Source organism: Colletotrichum orchidophilum (assembly GCF_001831195.1).
Source record: "Colletotrichum orchidophilum strain IMI 309357 chromosome Unknown Scaffold_106.1, whole genome shotgun sequence".
NCBI lineage: Eukaryota > Fungi > Ascomycota > Sordariomycetes > Glomerellales > Glomerellaceae > Colletotrichum > Colletotrichum orchidophilum.
Genome location: NW_019173062.1, coordinates 94,851 through 121,672, shown reverse-complemented (window position 1 = coordinate 121,672; position 26,822 = coordinate 94,851). Strand labels below are relative to the sequence as shown.

The 26,822-nt window shown below is 53.8% G+C and overlaps 5 protein-coding genes across 5 annotated transcripts; 3 read left to right on the top strand and 2 right to left on the bottom strand.

The window, feature by feature from the left end:
- Positions 1 to 1,080: 1,080 nt before the first annotated feature.
- On the top strand, positions 1,081 to 3,008 carry CORC01_10584 (uncharacterized protein; the record flags this gene model as incomplete). The annotated part of the gene is made up of 5 exons (XM_022622211.1): positions 1,081 to 1,298; positions 1,414 to 2,079; positions 2,129 to 2,497; positions 2,551 to 2,882; positions 2,938 to 3,008. The coding sequence occupies 5 exons, from the start codon at positions 1,081 to 1,083 to the stop codon at positions 3,006 to 3,008; spliced, it is 1,656 nt and encodes a 551-aa protein (XP_022471290.1).
- A 2,191-nt stretch (positions 3,009 to 5,199) lies between these two features.
- Positions 5,200 to 6,761, bottom strand: CORC01_10583 (SPX domain-containing protein; the record flags this gene model as incomplete). The annotated part of the gene is made up of 4 exons (XM_022622210.1): positions 5,200 to 6,114; positions 6,173 to 6,366; positions 6,433 to 6,633; positions 6,710 to 6,761. 4 exons carry the CDS (start codon positions 6,759 to 6,761, stop codon positions 5,200 to 5,202), a joined length of 1,362 nt encoding a protein of 453 aa, XP_022471289.1.
- Positions 6,762 to 15,599: 8,838 nt separating this feature from the next.
- On the top strand, positions 15,600 to 17,331 carry CORC01_10582 (uncharacterized protein; the record flags this gene model as incomplete). The annotated part of the gene is made up of 3 exons (XM_022622209.1): positions 15,600 to 16,094; positions 16,185 to 16,925; positions 17,014 to 17,331. The coding sequence occupies 3 exons, from the start codon at positions 15,600 to 15,602 to the stop codon at positions 17,329 to 17,331; spliced, it is 1,554 nt and encodes a 517-aa protein (XP_022471288.1).
- Positions 17,332 to 19,089: 1,758 nt separating this feature from the next.
- CORC01_10581 (pectinesterase) lies at positions 19,090 to 21,218 on the top strand (the record flags this gene model as incomplete). The annotated part of the gene is made up of 3 exons (XM_022622208.1): positions 19,090 to 20,476; positions 20,554 to 20,754; positions 20,818 to 21,218. 3 exons carry the CDS (start codon positions 19,090 to 19,092, stop codon positions 21,216 to 21,218), a joined length of 1,989 nt encoding a protein of 662 aa, XP_022471287.1.
- Positions 21,219 to 23,161: 1,943 nt separating this feature from the next.
- Positions 23,162 to 24,884, bottom strand: CORC01_10580 (GMC oxidoreductase; the record flags this gene model as incomplete). Its single annotated transcript, XM_022622207.1, has 2 exons — positions 23,162 to 24,570; positions 24,641 to 24,884. The coding sequence occupies 2 exons, from the start codon at positions 24,882 to 24,884 to the stop codon at positions 23,162 to 23,164; spliced, it is 1,653 nt and encodes a 550-aa protein (XP_022471286.1).
- Positions 24,885 to 26,822: the final 1,938 nt, after the last annotated feature.

The window sequence follows — 26,822 nt, the reverse complement described above, 5'->3', positions numbered from 1 at the left end:
CTGGCATCTTGCAGCCCTCGCCAGGCCAAGATCGACCAGCGTCAGACATCAGTATCCGACGTAGCCGCCACAAGACAGAGGACTGCCGGCGTGGAAGAAAGAAAATGGAAGCAAGTCGGCACTTGGTCGATTGCAACCGTCCCTCATACGCGGTAAGACCAAGCCAAAAGGAAGCCCAAAAAACCGCTTTACTGCGTACATGGCAAAGAGCGAGGCTGCCAAGCCGCCGCCCCCCGTTCGCCGTTCTCGTGTTACACATGCTTTCATGGGCCGAACAAAGAGAGGACTGACATGGGCGGCAACATGGGCAAGGCGCAACATCAGTCACGATGTGGCCCCTCGAGTGGTAGCCGGGGCCGGGATTAAGACTGTATCGAGCAAGGATCCGCTTGGGTTGACTTGCTCCCCCCTCCATTCGAGTCCCTTCTTGGCCACAAGAGGCCACGCGCGGAGAGTCTGGACCTGTGGAGCATGCGGCACTAGTAGGGAACATCGCACTTGCCAGTAAGAGAGAACGGCTAGCAATTCAACACTACCTACCTTTAGTGTATTCCCCGTACGCGTACGTTAATTAGCTTGTCTGTTGCTCCTACCTCACCTTAATAATCCTCAGCCCAGCTCAATCCAGCAAAACCAAGATCCCCAAAGACCTCGTCTGTCTGGACTTGCCGCTGCCGCTGCCGTTGCCATTGCCGTTGCCGTTGCTGCTGTCGCTGTTGCTGCAGGCTGCTGCCGCTGCTGCTGTCCCTGTTGCCGCTATCGCTGTTGCCGCTGCCGCTGCCGGTCCTGCATGCATTGATCAGCCGTGCCTCCTTCACCCAAGGCGAGCCACCTTAACATCAGTCTACTATTGTGCCCTGCCGACAACCATCCGGAGACGAATTCGTGGTGGGACACATTTCTCGTTTTCTTTTGACCCTCTCGCGCTTGCACCATCGAAACTCTGCTTCCACCATCTCTTGCGTCAATTTATCGCCTCGTGCAGTTTGCCCTTTGGCGGCACCCGCGCTTCTCTGGCTGAGCTGCGTAACCGAATCCAGCACAGCGCAGCGACTGCGAGTCTAGACGCAAGTAAACAACATGGCGAGACAGGTCCAAAGACTTGCCGTGACGCCGCCGTCCGAGGATTCCGACAATGTCAACTCGAGCTCGCGTTACACAAATCGTTTATCGTCGTCGTCGTCAAGTCATCAGTCTGCCGCAGACGCCCCGCCCCGCGCCCACCGCGCCTGCGAAAAATGCACCAGAACCAAGAAGAAGTGCGACAAAGGCCTGCCCGCTTGCTCGAGATGTACCAGGTGAGCCTTGTCTTTTTTTCCCTCCCCGCCCTTTCTCTCTCTCCCCCTCTCTCCCTACCTCTCAATGGACGTTGCTCCCGCCAAAATGTCCACGCCTATTCTGACTAGCATGTAGACTCACCACCAATTGTTGCTACGACTTTGTCGTCAACCCGCCATCCCTCACCATTGTCGATGCGCAGGGCGCCACTGGCAATGCCAACTCTTCTGGCGGCGACGCCCGGCCTGCCTTCGACTGGCTCAATCAGGTCGACTTCACTGCTGATCAGATAATGCAGCTCCTGAACGGAAACGGCATCGACTGGAAAGCTTCCATCAACACCTACTTCAACACCGTCAACACATGGCTCCTCGTAATCCACCCCGAGGTCTGGCAGGCACGATGTGCTGCGGCCCAGCTCGACACCAACCCCAGCGACTCCGACCTGGCCTTGCTTGTCTTGTGCATCCACCTACTGACCATCTGGAATTGTGACGAGTTCTCGTCTACCGCTATGCTTCATCATCCGCTCTATCAGTCAGCCAAGCGGATATGGACTCTGAGGAAAGCGTTCTCAAAGCCCAAGATTGAGCATGTCCAGTGCGGTGTTCTGATATCACTGTACGAGCTGGGCCATGGCGACATCACTCGCTGCTACCGCACTTTCGGCGAGACGGCTTCTATCGGCAAGGTGTTGAATCTCAGACCAGGTAAATACATTGAGGGCGAAGAGGACCTGCCTGCTGAGCCCGAAGAAGAGCAAATACGAGCTCTTTGGTGGGTCCTTGTGATCATGGATAAGTACGAGCTGCTGGATGTCATTTGTGAGCGGCTTTGCTGACTCGCATAGGATCTCCCACGAGCAATCCGCAACACTTTGGACACCGCTCCAGATGGACATGCCTTCTGACGACGACCTTCTCCCGACGGAGCATCTTCTTTGGGATAACGACAGAAACGGCCCAATCAAGATGATCAAGCGGTACCCTAGTAACATCCCGGCGTCGGTGCGCGTTGGCGCCTTTCAAAGGTCCTGCCAAGCCGCCATACTTCTTGGCTACGCCGTCAATTGGGAGGCGGCAAACGCCGAAATCGAAGAACCCCCGACTGTCTACTCGTTTGTTCAGCTAGAATCGGCGACGAGAGACCTCATTGAAGCCCTGATTACTCGATCCGAGACTTGGAGTGAGAATCTAAACACTTATGCTCTTTGTGCTAGGTAGGTTGATGATGCTGGCCAATGTGGTTTGCAGTTTGCTAAGTACGCCCTAGCTTGTTCTGTCTTCTCTTTTACTCTTTCCTGTACACTGCCAATAGGCCAGGAACGCCTGCCCGGGACCCAGAGACCGATATGGAAATGAAGAAGGCAGTTGCCGGCATCAAATTCACCATTGGTCTCGTGATTGATGGCTCGAACGGGATCTTCAACGCCTACTCCAATCGCGATGACGTTTTGGAGCACTGTGCAGCAGTCTGGCCGTATGCTCTCTTCCACACGATGCAGCTTCTCTTCCACTACGACTCCCTCTTAGAAGGTGCAGACGACCTGATGGCGGAGGTCAGACAGAACGTTGAGAGTACAACCAAAAGATGGGCCTGTTCCCGTAAGGCCCCCTAAAGCCGGCAAGACAATGGGTACTTGCTAATCTCATGCTCTAGGGTGGCTTTTGGAAGAGTTCGATAGGGTCCACGAGGCGAGAAGTACCGGCGTCAAAATGTGCAAAAAGTGAGCAAATTGTCGATGGTCTGGAGCGAGTTCGGAGTTGAAAGCTGACTCTACAAGATGTACACTCGGCAATATGACTTGCGGACACTATTCGGCTCCCGAATGAGCAGAAGCTCGGCCCCTCGGCATAAATCATATTGAACTTCGTCTGAGCAGAGTCGCCGGCGGTGGAGACGGCACGTCGTTTTCATCCGAAGTTGTTTCCGCATCTACGATCTGTCCACACATCAACACTCAGACAAAGCTCGTTGTCTACATTGACGGCTGGCGACGGCTGATTTTGGATCAGGCAAAGATACCGTGGGCAATTCCCAAAGGAATTTGGATTGGATTGAGGAAAGGTCCGCGGCTATGCATAGCCACCAAGCGATCTGTGTTGGTCACAAGCAATGTCGCATGATAACACTTCGTCATCCTCCATGCGACCGGTCCAGAGCTCACGGATGGGCCATGCGACGAACCCTATTCTCGTTCCAGTCTGCAAGCAAACATTTGCGAGGCTCGAGTCTCAATTTGCTGCTATTTCGTCAAAACACCGGCAAAAGTTGCTCAGGCCGTGACTGCAGAGCGGGGAAAGAGTGATTGCCTGTGCGCTGGGGAATGCCCGACGAGTTTCGTAAGGCTGCGGCTGCATTGTCTGGAAAGACCATTCGAGGGGAACTTTCCAGCCTTTCGAGACACGATGTTGAGCAATATCCTGCAACAGACAGCCCCATTCTCGTTTGAATGTCTGAATCGGCTGCGGGCGATATGCTTGGCTAGCGGAGACGACAGTTCATTCGCAGTTGCGTCGTGATATGCCGTTGTTCGCCAGTCTGCTAGAGCTAGTCTCTGGGGCTCCGAGTCTGTACGGTTTTCCGTACATCGAAGTCTCCACGAGCGGACAGAGAGACTCAATTTCGAGTCTTCTGGCTTTGTCAGTTGGGCGCCAGCCAGCCATTCGCATCGCATTGTTTTCTGTTACGATGAGCGCCTAGGCTGCTTGCACAAAAAGATTGAACCAAACCACAACTCCCCCTCTCTTGTCCAAAAACGCAGACCGTTATACGGCGCAACGCTGAAAACCCCCTTCTTGCTTAACTCCATGAGGGTTTCCTCCAGTTACCTTTTGAAAGGTCAGGCAGCTCTTGCGATGGGAGCTTTCAAACAGCAAACCCCGCAATCTCCTTCGCACGTGCCTTGTTTTGCGGGTTTGTGACATTCGGGTCAACTTGCCAGTCAAGATGGGCCGTAGTTGAGACGAGGAGAAGCTGCCGCGCTGCGGCGCTGCGACGGCGGCGTCTCCAGTCCTAGAGAGACCTTTGTTATTCCAGCAGCCCTCAGCCGATTGCAACGTGCAGGGTTTCTCTCTCTCTCTCCCTGTGCCTACTGTGCTACCTTAGTCACCGGTGCCTTGGCTCTATCTCTCCATCTGTCTGAGACTTTCGCATCCAAACCTCGCGGAGGGGGCCGACGAGTGGAAAGGGTATGCTCTTGGCCTCATCTTGTCTTAGGTTTATTTCTGGATTTGACTGGACCGGCCTGGTACCGAAAACGGCCATGAAGCACATGCCAATCCGCCCGCCACCTGGACGCCACTTTTGAGGGGGGGGGGTAATGAGACAACTGAGATCTTGTGGCATACCGATCGGTACTCAAAGCATCGTTCTCTATGGCGATGGATCAGGAGGGGAATAAGAAAAAGATGGCATTCATCTGAATCATGAGAAATTCCATCACTGTGATGCCCGCACTATTAAATATCGGTCCGTACGACAGACCGTACCTTATGGAGCCCAGTCATTTCTCGCCGGATTCCAGACAATGGAATAAGCAGAGAGTGCAAATCGTCAAAGGGCGCCACCAACAACAGTCAAGCAATTTTGCCCAATTCTAATAGGTATTGATGTAGTTATGGTATCTGGGGGCAAAAAGAAAAAAGAAAAATTGGCGGCGCAGTGATGCGGCCGCTATTTTAGTTGCAGTACAAGAGGAAAAAAAAACAAAACGCCCCGCGGAATTTTCCCAAAGGTTGTCAAAATTCCTCACCTCGCTTCAGTGACAGAAAAAAACAAGTCCCACAAATTTCAAGTTTCCCCTCCACCATTCTCCCAGTCGCCGATGCAATCAATCAATAGACAAAGGAGAGAGAGAGAGTTCAACCATGGGTCTATGACAACCCAGCTAAACAAAAAAGAAGAAAAAATTAGGGGCCACTATGCCGCGTTCCCCACCACCAGGATCAGCAGCATGCCGTTGAGCACACAGGCTGTGAAGAAGCTGCTATACACAGCTACACGTTGCCAGATGCCCAAGTCGTCGCGCCGATAGAGCGACATGCCCAGGGCGAGGCAGGCGCTGAAGAGACTGGCCACGACGCCGACTATCACGCCTGCGTCAACCTCAGCGCGGAGCTTGTGGCGGCCCGTTGAAATGAGAATGCCAGCCACAAGGAGTAGTAGGAAAGATACACCGAAACAGCCAACGGTGGCCCAGAACAAAACGCGCTCGCGGTATCGTCGCACTTGCTGCTCATTGATGCTGGGTAGCGTAGCATAGTGTGTGGCGTATCCGTTTGTGGGCATGCCATCGGAGCTCGCGTACTCGTCGGTATCCGTGCCAAGTGGTGAAATGCCGCCGTAGCTCTGCAGGAAAGGTTCGCTACCCAACAATCGCTGCCCTTCAGGATTCTGCCGCCGTGAAAACCATGTCTTTGCGTGACGGAAGGGCGCGGCAAGAATCGCACGCATCGAGTCCAAACCAGGAAAGCTCATATCTTCGTCGGGATTGATGTAGATGGCGTATTCTTCTTCTTGTCCACCATTCTCGCTGCCATCGTCATATTCATTCCAGTAGTGCTGTTGCTGTTGAACAGGCTTTCGAGGGATTCGCTCTGCAGGTGGTAATGGCGCGAAGAAACTCTCTGCGGTAGACCCTCGCCGTGTGGGTGTCTGCTCGTCCGAGGAAGGCGAGCTGGGCTCGCTCAATTGGGGTGTGGAGGTGCGGAGAGTGTTGAGCAACTCCTCGTAGCGTGTCTGTAGGTTATTCAGGTCGCGACGGGTGAAGCTCTTGGGATTGGCGAGCACGTTTTCGCGAAAGCGTGCGCCGAGTGTGGATGATCCCGTCCATTTCTTGACCAAACTAATCAGCAAGAGCTCAATTGCACCACACAGTATATTCATCACTTACCTTGTACTTCTTCGTAATCTTTCGGAAAGCCGTTATCTGGGCATTAATGAAGCGAGCGAGCGCGAGAGTTTCTTCTCCGCAGCGAAGCAGGTCCCTCTCGTACTTGGCGAACCGGCGGTGCTGTTTGATCGAAATGCTGTGGCCTTCCTCGGCACATTTGACAATCAACTTTTGAAGCTGGTCGGCGATGTATTCTAGGGGTTGCGTTTAGCCATTGTAATCCCGTGTCCCCAACACTCTTCAACAGGTTGTGAACTTACGCAATCGGCGCGAAAGCTCGTCCGCCTTGCTAGAGACGAAAAGATCGACTCGGTCGTGCTGTTGGCAAAGCTCGTGGTAGAGATTGTCCTCAAACCGCTTGAGAGCGGCATCTTGGTGACCGGGGATGGCGATTGCGGTCGCCTGGTCGCGGCTCGTGTGAACCTTGATCTCATGCTTGAGCGAGTTGTAATCGACGTTATCTGTGGTCAAAAGTTACCGGTTAGCCGGAATCACCTTCACGTGCCAATCATGTCTTGCATGAACGGGGTAACCCACGTAAACTCCATTCTGGAACGGATTCCTGCTCGAGCTGTTCGCCGTATTTCATAGCCTTCAAATCTCCTGCGAAAGGATCTTCACCAATTGCGTGGTAGGAGAAGGAGGAGGAGGTCGGGACGGTGCGGTGCGCTCGGGTAGTGTATGGAAGCGACGGCGCGGATTCTCGTATTTAGTCGATTTCCAGCTTGGGACCTGGGGTTGGTGGCAGAGATAAAGAGTCCGGTTCGGCGGGTTCGGATGACGCAATGACAGTTACTCAGTCGGTCAATTCGTCCAAGTGCGCAAGAATGTACCAGCGCCGACAGATATGTTCTGCAAGCTATCAAATTTATGTGCAGGGCAGACGATTATGGTCAGTTCCGGAGAAGCTGAAGGCGAAAAGATAATGGGAGGAAAGCTGAGCGGTCGACGAATTGCGAAAGTATTTGAGCAACGGTGGGTTGTCTGGGCAAAGACGGGCCAAAGTCTAAATACATGCAGATTGGGAGGAGACTGGCCAGAACCGGGGCGCTTGCCTTGATTAAATGGTGACAGGGATATGATGAGATGGAGAGGGGAGGGGAGTGCCAGAGTGGTGGTGGATGGAGAGATGGGGGATGGTCCGGATGGGGGGGCGAGGCAGTGAAGGGTCTGGTTACATGGATCTATCAGGCCGAGTCCTTGTTCACGGTCCGGGGTGGCTTGCGATAGGTGCGATACGGCAACGGCGTTTGGGCGTGTGCGAAGTCGACTGGACCTCGGTGGTCTAGAGGTTGCGGCCCACGCGGGCAGGCAGGCCCGGTATCTGATTAGGTAGCGATACTTCGGAACAGAATCAGGAACAGGAACAGGTACGGGAACGGGTACATGCCACGCAAGGCAGGTAAAGTAGGTAGTCGCACACGCTGGATGAGGTGAAGGCAGGAGGCGTCGTGCAGCGTATCGGGTCAATTGCAGGCTTTGGTCGCCAGCGCCAGTTCAGCCCAATCTTGACTGCACTCGGCCTCATTCTCGCATCCGAGTGGAGAGGAACTGCACATGGGTGGGAAGTGTATGGACCCTTCCCTTGGTTGGATGCGTTGAATGTGTTGCCCGGGATTCTGGGTTGGGAAGGAACATACCTCACAGATAGCTACCTAAGCAAAGGTAAGTAAGGTAAGTACCTTAGGTAGGTGCGGAATGGGAAGGTTCTTTTCCGCAGGAACGGGACTTGGGATTCGTCTTCAAATGACTTAGATATTACTCACTTTTCTTACCGCCACCTTTCTCCCACCTCCACCTGCAGCGGCACCGCGCTGCGGCTTGCTGCATGCCGGCTCAGAGAATAGGTACCAAGCTGGGCTCGCTCGATGCAAATGCCTTGGACGCTGCCATGTCACGTCTTGGCTCGCAGCAGCAGAATCAATTGGTGCAGCAACCCTCGTGTCTATGACGCCCCTGGGTGCCACACGAGGGACAATCCGCGATTCCTCGGCGCGCGGCAGAGAGAAAGGGACATTCGCCAAACGCGCTGCGCACCCAAAGCACGCCGGGTACGTTTGACTCCTTACATAAGCCAGTACAAGTACAATTTCGGTGACAATGACGGGACTCAAATGTGCAGTACCACCTTACGGATACACAGCAATTGTGGGCAATGGGCATCGTGACTACGTACTTGCTCCCCAGGTCTACCGTCTCCGCTCGCAAGGCCATTGTTAGCACATTGGCACGGTCATCGGCTGCGGGAGGGAGGGGACTCGGAGCAATTGAATCATGGGTGAGCTATAGCCTAAGGTTGCTACCTTGAGGGTCCCCCTCCTCCAACAAATGTCACGACAGTTGAGCAACGGCGATAGATGGGATTCGGGTGAACCGTGATGGCCAGCATGGTGTGGATTGCGCGTAGATTCTCAGATATGGTGAAAATTTCAGTTCGGAAATGGGAAGTCATCACCCTTGAAGTTGCTATTGCAATTGCGACAATGGCAACGACCATGGCGAGCTGCGACAGGAATTGAGGTTGAGATGGCCCGGGAATGACTTCACCTGCCGCCAAGTCTTGTCTCCCTCCTTCCCTCCACCCAATGACGCTCCTGCAGCCCCCGATGCTGTTTCGCTGCCGTTTCTGTATGAGGTGCAGCTGGAGGCAGGCATGGCCCATCTCCGACCCACTTTATCCATCCTCTCCTTCCGCTCCATGCCCTCCTTATCGAGTCGCAGGGGCAAGCTCGCGTTGTCAGGGGAGGCACCCCTGCCGCACTGCGTTCGTGCCCTTGTTCCCCGTTGATGCACCTGCGATACGGGCAGATGGGGCGGGCAGCAACTCGCACTCATCTTAGGCAATTCCTTCTTTTCTCGGCCATTCCTGCCTCCTACGGTCTTCTCCAACTCCATGCACTTTTGAACAAGAGTGGCCGGGGGCCAACTCCAAGTGTGTTCATCTCCAACAAGCTTTCGCCTTCTACCTGTACTTACGGATACGTCCTCCCAAATCTTCACAAAGAAACGCCGCGATGCCGCCTTAGCGCCAAGTCAATCATATTTTTTCCTCAAATATCCCAACCGCTGACTCTACCGAATATTCACTACCGTATTCGTACCTTGCCGACGAAAACCTTGACAGTGGACGGCCGGTGGAAACCCAAAAAGAAATCTCTGCCTCGTTGCATCTGATTCTGCTCTAGCGCACCCAGGGATTGCCTCGACTACATAACGACTACCCTCGGATCGTGGTAGTCTGTGTTGTCCGACCTCTTTGGCCCAATCAGTCCGGGCTAATTGTACCCGGCAAGACTCAGCACCAGACCCGGCGGCGCCCCGCCCCGCCTATACTCGGATTGCTGTGGGAGCCCGCTACCTACTTTATTCTCTTGAGCCATTGGAACCCGGCCGTATCTGACAAAAAGACAGTGCCAAAACTCAGAGTCTTGACTGGGACCGACCGCTTCGGAGACGGAGAAGGAGAGGATAGTTTGCAACTTGCGGACAGTCTCATCTCGTCCGTTAACCAAACGATTGAGTTCGACCCGCTCAGCGCGCGTCCGGGCTCCTCGGTGCTTTCGCCATTGCAGCTGCGACTTTGCCCATTCGCTTGCATGCAACGCACACGACCATGCAGCATTGCGACATGACTGAGTTTGTGCTTTAAAAAGCATACTGCCTCATGATTGGTCTCGCCCGCTGCTATCATCCTCGCCGCCGGGGAGCATCGTTGCTCGGCACAGATAACATACCAGTCGGGGTTCCCCTCCAATTCCCCCTCATCCGTAAGCGGATGAACCTAACTTAGATGATGAGCACATGCTCACTTGCTTTATTTGACAGCTGACCGTCTCACTATCGCGACAAGATAGATTTTGTGTCGCGGCTCTGCACCATTCCTTCTCTCTGACTGGCTCGGTTCCGGCTAGGCCACCTTGTCAGTGACCGCACAGTCCGTACACCGTGCCAAACCGTGCCAGCGAGCGTAATTGTTCGAGACGGGCCCATGAATAGATATACGACTAGTCTTTTTGCCTTTCGACTGGATCTTCTTTTCCTGTACTGATAGTGGGGTATATGAGGTTTTCCAGCATGCTCAATGTAATCTTGTTCATGCCACCGACGGTCTATCCCACACGAATTCAGGATGCACGGAAAGACACAGAAACTCAGCTGCAAGCTTGGAAATGGTGGGGCGTCCTATACCCTTCAGGCAACCCAATTGCAGGTCAATTTTGTCTGTGCCACAAAACCACACACCACGTTGTTCGTTAATATTCGGTGCTGGATGTCTCACGCGCGCCACATTGCAAAAATTTCAACACCCACCGCCAGTTTCAGCACCGCCTTTGGGCCTTTGGCGACTTCATGCCACACCTTTCCCTTGGGTTGGTGTGCCGCCTCATCTTCGGGCCGTCCGTCACATTGCAAAAGCCGGGTAAACTAAGAAGAGAGAAAAGAGTCTCTCGAGGAGGGGGCCTCACATTGGCCCAATCATTGGACGCCATCAGCTGCAAGGACGAGTCTGTAACCTTACTGGCTGACTTGCCTCAGACTAAGTGCTGAGTAACAATATTCCTCTACCTCTTTTCATGACATTGACTAGAAAGATCTGAATCACTGACGAATACGTACTCCAGTAATCACATCTCAACTCATCGCAACTACCTACCCAAGGACCGGTTAATTTCTCTCTCCACCGGAGACGCACTGCAATGGAGCAGGAAGCAGCCAGATGCAAAGCCGCCTTGACCACTTTGTCCTTCCGTCAAGGGTCCCGTTCCGCGGCTTGTGGTCCGCGGCGAGCCGCCTGTTAACTCTCCACTCAGGATTTTAGAGTGGATCGGCAAATGCCTGCTCTAGTATATCCCACGTGCTCGACTGGTGAGATCTATTGGTCTCATCGGCCTTGGACTCCTGGCATTCCCCAACGCAAAGGTCCCGTCAATGTGCATCACTTGGCATGGCGATGGCATTCTGACGCTTTGGCACAGCCGTCGATGTCTGTTGCCAATAAGCTACTTTCATGCCCTGCTGTCGAGACAAGCAAATCGCCAAGCTGCAACTCGATGCAATACCTTCCAGCGCTGGGTGCAATGGCAGTTGACCACATTCAAGCAAACTCACAGGAGGTAGCAGACATGAGCAGAGACACATGTCAAGGCCATCTCTGCATGTGTTGCTTTGTCTTGGGCCATGCGTTCTACAAGGAATCCACCCAAATCCTTCCTCGAACCCGGTGAAGGATTCGAATGCGGATTAGAGCGGCAACATAATGGAAGGTCTCGCCATTTGCCCCTCTTGATCGTCTACAGATGGGCGGTTTTCATGGATCTAGTAAACTGCCCCCTCATCGGTTGCGAAAGACTGGCTAGACCGTATCCTCCACGAAACCATAGCCATGCAACGTCGTCAGAAACGCCAGGGTACCTGCAAAGCCCACAGAACCGACATCAGGATTCGAAGCCCCCAGACCGCGACTATGTGGGCTATTGAATCAAGTAAAAGGATTTTCAACGTGGAGCCGAGAATGGTCGCGGCCATCTGAGGAGTTGTATGTGCACCGACCAAAAACAACCCTGCATCGGATAGTAGCATCGCAGTCTTCAGTGTTCACTACAGATACGCCGAATTCCAGCGGGTATGCAAATGCGGTTGGAGGGGTCGCCGGCCACCGAGTCCCACTCCCGGGGCAGTTTGAAAGCAGTCACGCGAGTCTATGCCGCATCCGTCACCGAAGGTCCTCTGCAAAAAAGGTATGCTCTGAGACGGCAGGCATCCCGCTCCAATAACGCAAGCCCAGAGGGGCAGCTGCCGCTTCATATGGCATATGCTCGCGTGCCTCGCCATCGTTGATGGTCGTACAGCAAGTGGAATAGACCCATCTGCACGGAGGTATTGCAGGGGGGAGAGTTTTCATAATGCCCTTCTCGCCTTGGAAGCTTCAGAACCTCCGAAGCGGGTCGGCGGGTGTCTGTATGTTGGACATTGATGCATTTTGATGATACCCTGCCAAGCCGGATGGGTCTCGATATTACATTTGCGTCTTGTTTCCGAAGTCCCCGCGCTCTATTGAAACGAAAAAGATGCAATTTACTACTAGACCGAAGACGATGGGGTCGATTTCAGTCGAAGCCGGTACAGGGCAGGATCTGCGACCGATTTGCGAGAACTGCAGTCATGCACAAAGCAACAATGAGGGATCCATCTCATCGTATATTTGGCCCGTTGACCTCTCAAGGTTACATATTCAGATCCAGTGGCAAGTGCCCATGTCGACGTCTTTCCCCCGAAAGGCCGGAGCAAGGCTCGGGGGCTGCAATTTTCACTCTCCTGTGACCACACCGAAACCCTCCCGGGCTTTTGCAGGGTATCGGGCGTCGTTCTCAGCCAATAAGTCAACTACGTCGTTAAATGATGGGATGCGCTCATGAATGTTGCTCTTGATTACTCTCGCAACTTCGGATCGAAGGCAAGACCGATATGCAGCCAAGTGGCACTCAACCCAGACCCTGCAATACTAGCATACACTGTTGAACAATGCCTCAAGCGGACCCTTGCGGGGGGGTTGAAGCCGGGTAACCTCGGCACATGATGGGGGTTCATGAAACTCATGCCCTTTCAAGAACCCTGAAGCGGGTCTAGTCGCCGGCCGTGGACAAGACTCAATGAAAGGCGAAAGGCGAAGGAAAGGAAGGAAGACTGAATAACAACAAGCAGAAGTGGATGGAGCTCAAAGAAGCAGGACCCGCCTGCGTCGATAGTTGAGGTGTGGACTGAGAATTTGCTTTGCCCCGCGGCCCTCAAGGACCAATCACAAAACAGTGGTGACAGTGAGGGGGAAGGGGGTGGTATGCTGAGAGAAAACATGCCGGTATGCATCGTTTCCTTTACTGCGCAAGCCCTCTCAAAGATATTTTAAACCACGTTTACCAAGTATCCGACAGCCTGGGCTGCTGTACCTTTCCCGCGCCAAGGACCGATGCCAAGAGCCGGTGTGTGGGAGTCTAGGGCCGTGGTACGGGAGTTGGTGTGGATCCAGCGTACCGGTAATTTCGGCCCGGTTCTGTAGCAGCACGAGACAAGAGAGGCTGAGGAGAGCGGGGCATGAACGGAACGCTGCATTCTCTTCTCAGCCACTGATCCTCCCTCGTGCGCGTAGACTTAGACGCTTGTTGTCTCCTAAGCATTTGCACCGGATGAGTGTTTTCCCTGTGTCCCGTCTTCCCGGTTCTCGAGGCGGCGGGTCCGAAGATGTGAGATTCTGGCGCATGCATATTACATAGGGTGTGTCTGCGAGTGGGGAGGCTTGTAGACAAGGGACGAAAAGGGCCCCCAGAGTGACGTGGAGTGGGAATGCTACTTTTCTGACGAGAACATGACTGATGGCTGGGGTTGGTTAGAGTGTGAAGGGGTCCAGGGAGCTCTTGTGTGCGTTGGCTCCTGGATTTGGCTCAACCTGCGATTCACTATTGCAGATGTTGCAGACGTAGAAGAGACTTCACTGAAGAAAATTTCGTCATCTAGCGCTGTGTCTGACCCGTGTCCCGTGTAGACTTGGTTTCAGGGATGTAGTCCTCTTTAGCTTCTTTCAAGTTTCACCTTACTCAGTAGGTACATACTTGTGACAAAAAGGGTAAGTATACTTAAAAGCTAACTGGCTAGACCATAGAGGCATTATTCCGGCTAGACACTTGACTTACCCTCAAGACAACAGTGACTTTGACGAGTGGGTAGGTAGCTGTTGCTCAGAGGCATACCAGTTGGCGGGCTAGGAAATTTACGGCTGTGACGGTGCATAGTCCAAGGAGCCGGGGAAACTCAAGTTATAGCTCAGCTCTTATACCGGGTACAGCCAACGGTTCAATTTTATGGAGATGAAGCGCAGAGAAGCTTACGCGGTGTGACTTCTTGCGCAAGGTTACGTTGGCAATGCGCCCGTGAGCTTGTAAGCTGGCCATGGACGGAACTGGGCTATTGATTAAACTAGATTCATCTGTCTTCTACTTTTGGTTGTTTTCCACAGGGAGCATATAGTATACGCAGTCTCAAAGCACGGACTGAAGGTAAATTTTTGGGTCTGCATACAATGTGTTGAAGCGCCAAAGAGTTGCGTCGTGTAGGATAATGAATGGTTTAAATAGCCTTGACCCGGTATCGTCACAACATGAAGTATACTAGGTTTCGAAATGGAGAACATTGGCACAAATTCCCGATATTCACATGTGTGAAATTGCAGCGTCCTTCTTCTCTCAGACACAAAGACTCTAAGACCAGTAGAAAGGTTTGTACTGGTACTTACCTTTGAAGTAAAAAGGATAATCTTGCTTTTGGGCGTCTCTTTACGGACGATTGAGACACTTTGATACTTCGTTTCGTTGATTACGGTCCATCACGTCTTTGAGATAGCCGCCCTTCACCAATTCAGATATCCTTGCCTTGGCCTATGAAGAGTGTCCGATGAATTATCCAATGGTTAGAAAAGAATCCTCTGTAACGAGACGCTAGTTTTGATGAAGAGTCGAGACACGTGGTGCGATTGGACGATTGGCTTGTTAAATAGATTTGAGGATCGCAAAGCTACTACTGCCTAATAAGGTGGCTTGCTATTGCATTTACTAGGAGAAACTCAACGTCGGGAAACTCATATTGACCCAATGGGAGATGGCATCAAGCCTTCAAACTGCTTGAGCAGAGGACATGGCATTTAACCAGCCATTTGATGTCCATACATGACCCCCTAGGCCCTTCCCTAGATGCATCTCTTCTGCTTTGCGGCAGATGCCTGATCAAGCCGTGGCGAAAACCCTGTCCCAAGGGTACAGTGGTGGTGTATGGGCTTTAACTAAAGCCGTATTCCAGTCAACTTCAGACACTATCTTGATGAGACATTATAGTACGCACGAAGGATTGAGTTTTCACAAATGTTGTTCCGAGTCATGAGGCAGAAACTTTCAATGGAGACCCAAGAGACCGAGAATAGACTATTGAAAAGAACACCCTACCTAGCAAAAGAGCTTGGAGGGTTCAGAGCCGCCAAATCGGTGTTTTTTTGGGCGTCATTGGCACTTGTTGCCAAGACTCGCGACGCTGTAAAGGACCGATGCCAAGTGTTGATATGGGTACGACAGTGAGCGCCAAGGCCAGAATACCAAGACGCCGAGGGACGTGATAGGCACGTTGAGCGCCAAGATGGAGTTTGCGACATTTTTATCAGATCACGACGCCTGTCAGATGGATCAGATAAGATGCAAAGATAGCAGGAAATAGTGGCGATGTTTGCAAGACGCTCGGCTTTCTCCCCGACGCTTTTGTGAGGCATAAGGGAAGCTCAATCGATACAAAAGTCTGTTGCTGGATCTTTAAATGCAGATGATTCCGTATCTTTGATTCCTCTGAAGATTAGGAGACTTGACTAGTTGACTAGACTGCACCCCTCATCAATATGCAAGACACTCCAAGGGCGCCAGCCCTCGTCTCAGACGCAGAAAAGACGCCCGACATCAACATCCAAACCCTCGGCATTTCGCCGGCCGACCTCCCCATCGACAACGACGACGAGACCCTGCAGAGGATCCCCTGGTCCTACAAATGGATCGCCCTCCTCTGCGTCGTCTCTCTGCCCATCGGACACACCTGGACCGGCTCGGCCCTGGGCCCGCTCAAGAACACGCTGCGCAACGAGCTCGGCGTCAACAACGCGCAGTTTGGCGTCATCAGCAGCGCCGACGCCTTTGTCAACACCGTGTTCCCCATCGCGGGCGGGCTGGTGCTCGACTGGTGGGGGCCCAACCTCGTCACGCTATGCTGCACCGCCGTGATCCTTGTCGGGTCCGTGGTTGCTGCGGCGGGCGTGCAGGTTGGGCTGTGGAGAGTTCTCGTGAGCGGGCATGTGCTCATGGGGTTCGGTATCGCGGTGCTTGATTCGGCTACGCAAAAGGTGAGTTGCGAGCTGTGTATCCGGAGAAAGGAAAAATAGTCATGATACAGTCATATCGGGGTATGTTTGACTGACGGGGGGGTTTCAAAGTTCTTCTACCACTGGTTCGGCGCATCAGGCCTCGCCTTCGCCTTTGGTCTCGAAAGTGCCATTGCCAATACCATAAGTCTCGTCTCGGGCATGGTAGCCATCCCCATCCGTGACGGAACGGGCTGGTACGGCTGGACCTTTTGGATCCCCGTCTTCTTCTGTGGCTTCTCCCTGGCGGTGAACGTGGCCTACGTGACCTTTGAGCGCCTCGCCGTCCCGCCACGCTTCCGACTGACATCAGGTCGGGCCCAAGCCATCGCTGAGCAGCAGAACCTGTCGGACCGGCGCCGTTTCTCCTGGGACGCGCTCTTCGCCCTGCCCTGGGCCTACCTCATGCTCCCCGCGACGCAGCTGCTCCAGAGCGGTGCCGCGGGCGGGTTCAGCACCAGCTCGGCCGACATCATCTTCATGAAGGGGTACACGGAGGCGGTGGCGGGCTATCTTTCCACGGCGCAAAAGATCTTGCCCATCGTGCTGAGCCCCTTTGTCGGCCTCGCCATCGACAAGTACGGACACCGGTTCCACTACGTGGCGGCGGCGCCTGTGCTGTGGATTATCGCTTGCTCCATGTTGGGTTTCACAGACGTCCACCCGCTCGCGGCGCTCGTGTTTTCCAGCTTGGCGGGCGTGATCAACTCGATGCCCTTGCAGATCTGCATCCCGCTCCTGGTGGCCGACCAAGCAAAGATTGGAACGGCGTTTGGGGTGTGGCGGGCTTTTAACAACTCGGGGTCGACTATTGTGAGTTGGAAAACCCTCCTCCCGAGATCTTGCGTGGCCCTTGGACTTGGGCAGCAAGGTGGAAGACGTACTAACGACAAGTTTCTAGATGGATGTCGTCTTTGGCGCGCTCCAAGACGGTACGGAGGGGAACGGGTACTCCCAGGTCCTGACCGTCGCGATTGCCATCAAGGCTTGGGCTTTTGTTTTGGGGCTGTCGTACATCTTTGTCGATTATCGGTTCTTGGGCAAGGGCATGACCTTGACCAGGAAACAGAGACAGGCGAGGGAGGCTGTGATTGTGGACAGACAGGCGGACCCGTTGACGAGACGGACGTCGAAGAAGTGGTTCACTACTTTGACGTTTGGCCTACTGATTGCCATCATTGCTAGTGCTTGGGCCGTGTTTGTGAGATATTTGATTTGAGATGATTTGAGCGACCGAGGCATCGTGTTTCTGCCGAGTACATGTATGCAACATCGGGAGTCACGGTTAGTAGCCACCATTGTATGCTTAGGAAGAAATGAGCATACGTCACTTGTCAGTTTGCAAAACGAGTGAGAGATGTTCTTCTCTCGGATCTCCTGATCGTGGACAAGAGGCTGCCTCTCTTCGTCTCGAGAATTGTTCAAGTTTATGCGTCTTCTTCAAGGCTTATGCCAAACTTATAGATCTATAGAGTACTTGTCGCTCTTATATTCCACTGGGGCGATTCCAGTCACACAACTCATTGGTGCAACATTTAGCCAGCTCTTATCCCTCGACATGTAGCATTAGTCATATCCTCGGTTTCTTTGACTTGAAAGTTCAATAAAGAGGAAACGGGACTATATATGAGCGCCAAGCAACCTCGTTTCACGTAGATAATGTACTCGGATTTGAATCTGGCCGCCGCATCTTCCGAGGTTTTGGTCAAATTCAGAGGAGAGACAACAGAAAAATACAGTAGGGGCGAAAAAAAAGACGATTTTTGTTTTGTTCATTATGGTGCGCAAAAGCTGAGCGGCAAAATACACTCTCATGGCCATCTTTAAGTAGTTGGTTGGAGAATGAAACTCAAGTTTGTAGGAGCTGTAAAGAGTCTATCGGCCGCATATTTGTCAACCGAATTCTGCACAACTAATCACATTCGAATCGGGCGTCACAAGTACCCCGTTCGCCGCTGAGGCTGGCCGTTGACGTAGCATTCGCTTTCAATACGAGGGAAGTGCCCTTTCCCACATGGCTTCTCAGGTCAACCACTCTCAACCAACTGCGTGCGCCATATTCGTATTCTTCCAACTTTAGCTTGCCAAATGCAGGAACCGATATGTTTGCCCACGATCTGCTCTCCTAGTTGGAAACACTCTCCGCTACATCGCAGTACCAAGACCTTGGAGTCGCCTCTAAACGGGTAACAGGCCCACTAACGTGCCTCTGTACTAAGCATAAGCTTGGATTCCAAAAACCCCTGCTTGAGCTCCAAAAGGGGGGGGGGGCACCCGTCAGACGATCTTCTGCCCACTCGGAGTCAGGTCAACCGCCCGAACGACTGATTTTGGACCACGGCGGACCGGCGGCTACGGGCTCGCAGTCTCGGAAACATGCGCAAACACGGCGCAGCTCTGAGCTCCCGCCCCCCTGAAACTCGCCGTTGACGCGCCCAGAAACAGAAGTGCAATTTCCGTGCGGCGGATCCCAAGGACGCTTACATCCCGCAGCATGCAGGTCAACGGTCGCTCTGCTGCAAATATACATACTGGTCGATTCCTGAGTCTCTTGGCGCCATCTCGTTAAAAAAAAAACCTAGACACCCCGACAGTCGCGCGGGCGGGCTTCGCTAGAGCTGGATTGATCTTATTGGATCATCGTGGGCGCGGATTGCCAAGATACATGCATGGGCAGAAACGAGTTGGCGCAATGAACGAATTGAGGGACAGATAGACTTTTGCCAAGGATCGCTTCCTTCAGGAGGAGGCCTTACCAAAGAGTCGACGATCCATTCAGGTTGCTCCGTAGAGTGTCGAGTAGAAAATGGCGAGGTGTTCCCAGTTGAATGTGTATAGTCTTTGTTGCTTCTTGATTGTTGTTGCACTTCTCAAACTTCGTTTCGAAGCCGTTCGTTCTTCCCATTTCCACTCATTTGTCCTTTGGAATCTATTCATTGTCTTCTCCCATATCGATTTCTTCCCCCCTTGAGGAACAATGCTTGCCTCTTCCCTTGTTTTGCTGTCGTCCCTGGTGGCCGGCGCATTCGGCGCGGCCCGGACGTCGCCCCCCTCCGGCGCTCTTGTCGTTGCAAAGTCCGGGGGCAAGTATACCTCCATCCAAAAGGCTGTCGACGCCGCCAGTAGCGGCGCCGTCATCTTTATCCAGCCGGGCACCTACAACGAGCAGGTTCTGATCCCGGCCAAGAAGGGCGCCCTCACTATCTACGGCTACACCGCCAATGACCAGGACTACTCCAAGAACCAGGTCACCATCACCAACAGCCTTGGCGCCGACGAGGCCGGCAACAATGACGCATCCGGCACATTCCGGGCCAAGAACGACAACCTGAAAGTCTACAACATCAACATTGTCAACTCGCGCGGTAAAGGCGTCCAGGCCATCGCCCTGAGCGCCTACGGGAACCAGCAGGGGTACTACGGCATCCAAGCCAAGGGGTACCAGGACACCGTCCTCTCCAACCAGGGCAAGCACTACTTCCACAACTCGTACATCGAGGGCGCCACCGACTTCATCTTTGGCCAAAGAGCCATTGCCTGGTTCGAGGCCTGCACCATCGCCATCAGCGGCAAGGGCTACATCACCGCCAGCGGCCGCGACGCCGAGAGCAACCCGTCCTGGTACGTCATCAACAAGTCCACCGTAAAGGCCCTCTCGGGCGTCGGCGACGGAAACACCTTCCTCGGTCGCCCCTGGCGCACCTTTGCCCGCGTCGTCGTCCAGAACTCCAACCTCGGCTCCGTCGTCAACGCGGCAGGCTGGTCCAAGTGGGGGTCCAACCCGACCGACAACGTCGTCTACCAAGAGTACGCCAACACCGGCAAGGGCGCCAGCGGCACCCGCGCCAGCTTCTCCAAGAAGATCAGTGCCGCCGTCAAGCTCGGTGACATTCTCGGCTCCACCTCCTGGATCGACTCCAAGTACACCAGCGGAAGCACCGCCAGATCCACCTCCGAGTCGGCTGCCGTCGCCGAGCCTGCCGTCGCCGACTCCAAGGCCACGCCCACCACTCTCCAGACCGTCGTCAAGGCCTCCCCCACACCGGCTCCCCAGGCTGCGGCTGCGGATGATGACTGCAGCGGTACCCCCGACGGTTTTGCTTCCCTGAACGGCGGCACCACCGGTGGCAAGGGCGGCGAGGTCGTCACCGTCAAGACCCAGGCCGATCTCGAAAAGTACGCCAGTGCCTCTGGCAAGTACGTCATCAAGGTCTCGGGCAAAATCACCATCACTCCCAAGGGCAAGGAGATCAAGGTGTCGTCCGACAAGACTATTGTCGGCCTCGGTGACACTGCCGAGATTGACCAAGGTGGTTTCAACGTTCAGAACCAGAAGAATATCATCTTCCGCAACATCAAGATTGGTGAGTATATATCGAGGGTCTGATGTCTCGTATGGGGACAAAAAAAGAAAGAAAAAATACTCATATGGATAAACTAGGCAACACCTACGTCGAGGGTGACAAGCAAGGCAAGACCCAAGACTTTGACGGCATCCAGATGGACAACAGCACCAACATTTGGATCGACCACGTCCACCTCGAGAGGGGCGGCGACGGTCTCATCGACAGCCGCAAGGACACCACCTTCCTGACCGTGTCCTGGACCATCCTGCGCAACCACAACAAGGCCTTTGGCATTGGTAAGTTTTCCCCATATCCTACGGTCACCCTCCGTCCAAAAACTCATGACAAACATCTCCCAGGCTGGACCGACAACGTCGACGCGGAAATCACAATCCACCACAACTACTTTGACCAAACCACCCAGCGCAACCCCTCAGTCGACAACGTGAAGCACGCCCACCTCTACAACAACTACCTCGTCGGCCAGACCTCGTACGGCCACTACGCCCGCGGCAAGACGGAGATGCGCATGGAGAACTGCTACTTTGACCAGGTCCAGAACCCCATCCAGCTCGACGCCACCGCCAAGCTCAGCGCCACGGGAAACGTCTTCGAGAGCACCACGGGCAGCACGGCCAGAAACGCCGGTCCCGTCTTTGACCCCCGGACGTTTTACGAGTACACCCTCGACGCCGCCGCTGATGTGCCGAGTGTCGTTGCCAAGGGAGCTGGTCGCCAGGCTAGCATTTGCGCAGCATGAGCGAGCGTTTGTGTGTGGATGGCGATTGTCTGAAGGAGGGGTAGATTGAAGGTGATGCCTTACCACCCTGATGATCGGAGTCCCGAATGGGTAAATCAGAAATCAAAAAAGAATAGAAAGAAGAGAAATGGGGGTTGAAAATTCCTTGTATTTATTATGATGACATGCTGCCATTCATGAAGCATATATATACTCCCTAGACTACATACTCTCTAGATTTGTTTTTATTGACCGCGAGCATACAAAATGGGATTCCCAGCGGCCAAAGTCGCGATTAAATTGTTTACAGTAATATTGCTGACATCAAAAGTTTGCAGCTGGACATACCCGGGACCTGAACAGTCCGACATCATCCTGAAACGGAACTACCATGTTGTTTGCCTCAGCCAGTCAACTAGAAAGAGCAGACCGTTCTTGCATAGTTAGAACAGGATCGAGAGTTTGTCTTTTACACATGCAAACTTCCAAAGGAGCATAGCTCTTGATACTGAAGAAAAAGGTCTTCTTTACACAGTGCTAGTCGATGCTAACCCTCAAAAAGCAAACCACTCCCCCAAAACCGTGCCTAATTGGTCTAACGGTCCCGAGAGGAATATTGGCACTCGTTCCTTCTATATTGAATGAGACAGATGCTATTGAAGAAAACCCAGCTCCTAGGCGTGTAAACGACGGATAGACAGCATTCAAAGATGTTGACTATCAAGGTCACTTCTTTCTTCCCCATTTTCTGCCTCAGTCTTACGCAAAAAGTTTTGCAGTTTATAGTAAAATGCTAAAAACACTTCACACAGACGAAACAGTTGGATTTGTAGACACATTAAAAATTGGGTTTATGTTAATATTGCATTCAATATTCTAGCTCAATGGCTCGCAACACAAACTAAGACGCCCGTGAGTACCCATCCCGAGGACGCAATGAAGTAGACAAAAGAGGGACAACTTATTGCTATACACAACGTTACAAATTACTAATCAAGCGTATGTCCAGTCCCCGCCAAGATCCTCTATCCAAATTTCGCCACCGCAAAACAAGCTCTCGCTCCATTCTGGTCTAGAAAGGGGTTCAAGTCAGTAAGTCATGCCAAAGAGGTCCGGAGTACTTTTGCCTGGAACCAATCATCGAGGTCGACATGTCCGTTGTAAGTAGGCGGTAGCTGCCGCGGAAAAGGTGGCAAGCAATCCACGGCCTTGTTTATGCTGATCGTCGCAACCCTTGCAGATTCGGATGGAGCACTACACCATACCACCGGGATTTTTTGATTAGATACAGAGTAGTACTGGATGACCCCCCAACGAGAGGTACGTTTGGCCACACCTCGATTGGAAAACTTTGCTTGGGCATTCAGACATTCGGACTGTTCATTTGGGTTTAGTGATGTATCATGGTCGTGGAAACTGGAAACCCCATCTGCGGTGCGGCATCTGCGGTTGAATGACATTATTTTCGAGGCCGCCAATGGAAATTCCATGTGGGGGAACATCAATCCAATTCAGTCCGACGACCCAATTGCCGGATAATGCCCGAGGACAACTACGTCGTGGACAGCCCCGATGCATGGAAAGTCCGATCATACAATCAGCATCGGAATCTTATAATTGGATTAAAGGATCGCTCAGTTGCCTGGCCTTCATTGCCTTCCTGCAAGTTCAACAAAAAAAACTTTTCATGCACAATGGTGGATATGTGGGTGTCCTGTCGGAGTTTCTCGGTGCCACCAACCGAAGGCAACACGCGATGTCTTCCGTCTCGCAGAAAACGATCACACTTCAAGTAAGACACGAGGAACATGGAGTGAGAAAAGAATGTTCATAGTCATAATATCATTTGGTATAATGCCTGATAGCTAACTCTCAAAAATAAACAAAGAAATGCTTTTCAAATCATCTCCTTCACATGGTAACGCTTTCTTTGGTAGTTCTGACAAAAGTTTTGGGGTTTTTTTTTACAGACGGGCAGTCTCCTGGGCCTCCTCGATGATCATCTCGGCACACTTCTCGGCGCAACCCAAGACGGTCAACATGGGGTTGATGGTGGGGATAGTGGGGAAGATGCCAGCGTCACAGATACGGACCCGCTTGAGGCCCTTGATGTTGAGGCGCTCGTCGACAACGGCGAGCGGGTCCTTGCGAACGTCACCCATCTTTGTCGTTCCGACAGGATGGTAGACGGTATGGGCGGCGCGGCGGGCGTACAGGCTGAGCTCCTCGTCGGTCTGGAGCTTGGGGCCGGGGGCGACCTCACGGGCGATCCAGTCCTTGAAGGGAGCCTGCTCGGCGACCTTGCGGGCGGCGCGCATGCCGTAGACGAGGGTCGCGGCGTCGTAGCCCTCCTCGTCGGTGAAGTAGCGGAAGTCAAGGGCGGGCTTGACGTTGGGGTCGGCCGAGGTCAGGTAGAGGCGGCCACGGGAGCGGGGGCGGGGGATGTTGGGGGTCATGCAGAAGGCGTAGCCATCTTTGGGCTCGTCGTAGCCCAGGCGGCCTGTGTTGAGGGTGAAGGGGATCTGGTAGCAGTGCATCATGACGTCGGCAATGTCGCCGTCGGGGATGCCGTCGGGGTTGAAGAAGGTCTTCTTGGAACCGGCGTTGGGGGCCTCGCGGCGGAGGAAGATACCAGCGTCGGAGTCCATGGTGGTCTTGTTGGGAGGGACCGGCTTCTTGAGCTCCCACATGATGATGGACTCGGGGTGGTCCTGGAGGTTCTCACCGACACCGGGCAGGTCGTGGATGACCGGGATGCCGAGGTCGCTGAGCTGCTGCTTGGGACCGACACCGGACAGCATCATCAGCCGAGGGGTGTCGACGGCGCCAGCGGCGAGGATGGTCTCCTTCTTGGAGGTGATGGTGCGCTTGGAACCGTCCTGGAGGGTCAGGTTGACGCCGGTGACGGTGTCACCCTTGATGTTGAGCTTGTAGACCCAAGCGTTGGTGAGAACGGTAAGGTTGGGGCGCTTTTCGTCGCCGCGGAGGAAGGGGTGGATGTAGGCGACCGAGGCGCTAGACCGGCGGCCATCATCGGGGTTGTAGGAGATGGAGAAGAAACCGACACCCTGCTTCAGGGCGCCGTCCTGGGCAATATGCTTGTTGAAGTTGTGGAGGACGGGGATGTTGAGGGCGGAGGAGCAGGAGTTGACCCAGTCGAGGCAGAGCTCGTTCTGGTGGCGGGCGTGGACGGGCTGGACGGTGTTGCGAAGCTTGTCCATGAGGCGCATGAAGTCGTGGAAGGTCCATCCCTTGGCACCCAAAGACTGCCAGATCTTCAGGTCGTATTCAAAGGGTCTGAAGGAGATGAGGGTGTTGTGTGATGAGCAACCACCGAGCACCTTGGCGCGAGAGTGGCGGATGTGAGAGTTGCCTGTAAGAAGGGAGTCGCGTCAGTGAGCTGTCTCGAGAGGGAAGAGGTGGCGGAAGCGGAAGAAGCTTACCCATGGGCTGTTCAGTGGTGCCGTAGTCGTAGTCGAGCTCACCGCCGAGGAGGTTCAGCCACTTGCGCAGGTCGAGCACGCGGTCGTCCATGAAGTCGCTGGGGCCAGCCTCAATCAAGAGGATGCGCTTCTGGGGGAGGGACTCGGCCAGGCGAGAGGCGATAACGCAGCCGGCGGTACCACCGCCGACAATGACATAGTCGTAGCGGTCGACGTCGGAGACGGGGAGCTGCGTGGTGGACATTTTTGCGGATAAGGAGGATGAGTGTATTCAAACAGTGAGATGTCGGGGCGCCCGGCCAATAAGCACGATGAGGGGTAGCTCGTTCTCTACTTGCACACACGGGGAATGTATGTACAGAGGGGTAAAACAGCCAAGGAACGCGCGGGCGATCTTGGGGTGAGATTGGAGTAGATGTTGGGATGAGAGAAAGAGAGAAATGTCACACCAAGGGGAATGGAGATGGAAAGAAAGAAGTAGTAATCAAGGAGGTTCTCTAGCTACCGATATAAGTGGAAATTCGGCCGCATTATCAATGATCAATGTTCAATGGCAAGTCGGCATGTCGGAGCAGGATACCGTGGAGACACGACGAGGCAGGCCCCATCCGCATCCTTGGTTGGCCCTTCCTCGGAGACACAGAAGCAGACCAGAAAGAGCTTGCCTCGTTTCCCTCCTCTCGGCCGCCGCTTGAGAAAAATTATTCACGCGTGGAAGGTAGGTACCGACCGACCGACCTCAATCGCACCAGGACCAGCGCCAGCGCCGGCGCCAGCAACGACGACGGCAGGCGGACAAGGCGCAGGGCAGGCCAGTGGAGACGGACCCCGCGAAAGTGGGTGGTGGGGCCCTTGAAAGAAAGCGGGTATCGAGGGCATTGAGAGTCTGAGACTGACTCGCCGGGTCGCTGTACAAGTCTCTGATCACGCTTGTACCTAGCTGCCTGCCACCTGCCCGTGCCTCCGCGCTGTCTTCACCAATTGGCAGGCGGGTCACCGTGGGTGCGGCATCACAGATCAGGACGTAGGACCGCGAGACCGCGCGGGAGGCGACGTCTCATTGGACAATTGGCCGTTTTCTGCCGGCCCTATCTTTTTTCTTTTCTTCTTTCCTTTGTATCCGCACGTACATACCTAACGGATACCTACTTTTCTCACCCAACTCTCTTTCTATTTTTTGCTTCATCACCCCCTGTCCCAGCGCTGCAATCCTTGCTTTCGTCAGCAATCATGGCCGGATTTTCAAAATTCCAGGGTCTGTAACTGGTCCGACAGTCCCAAACCAGGCTAAGCGACCCCGAGCTAACGTCTCCTGGTCCCCTAGCAGCCAACATTGTCAGCAACATGCACGCTGCAGGCCCCAATCAGGGATGTTGGCGAAGACGTGCTCCGGTACCGTCAAAAAGCTGGCAGCCTTTTTCTTTTTTTTTGGTCGCCGCCCGGGAAGGGAAGGCGTAGACCGCGCTTCCCAGGCACGCCAAATCCTTCTCGTCCTTCTCGAATGCCCACTCTAGTGGAAACTGTCCGACGTCGTTGAAAAAGAATTACGAATAATGGCCAGAGGCAGTCAATTACCGCAATGCTCTTGAATAACACGGGCCAATCATGACGACTCGACTCTGCCTGCTTTGCCCGGCCAATATACGGATACCTCGATCCGTTTAATGCGGGATGCCCACCCAGCGTAGCTTCACGCATCTACTAATTTCACTTGCATTTGTTCGACTCCTCTTCGTTGTGCCTCTGAGGCATGTTGGGCCTGAGTCCCGACTGCACACATGAACGACCCGTCACACCTTCAATTTGGTATCCTAGGCAATTGAGACATACCAGTGTGCTGCATATGCAAGAATTGCACCCGACATTCCCCAAACTGTCCCATGCCATATCCTGCGCTAAGCTTCTGATTCTATCCGTCGATAATAGCCCTGTCTCGGTGACACGGCGTTGAGTCCGTCGACGACTCGAGTCTCGCCCAGCCGCCTCTACCCGTCTGACCTATCGCCTCGCCCGCGGCTGAGGTGGCAGAAGGTGAGTGGTTGACTACACACCACCACGAATGAGTGACAACCCCCCTTCATCACCCGTCGGCGTCATCCGGGGTATCCGCCGAGTTGCCGAGTTGTCTAGCCCGGGTTGGGCATGCCAAGGCAACCTTGACCTTGGCCCTGACTCTCTGTCG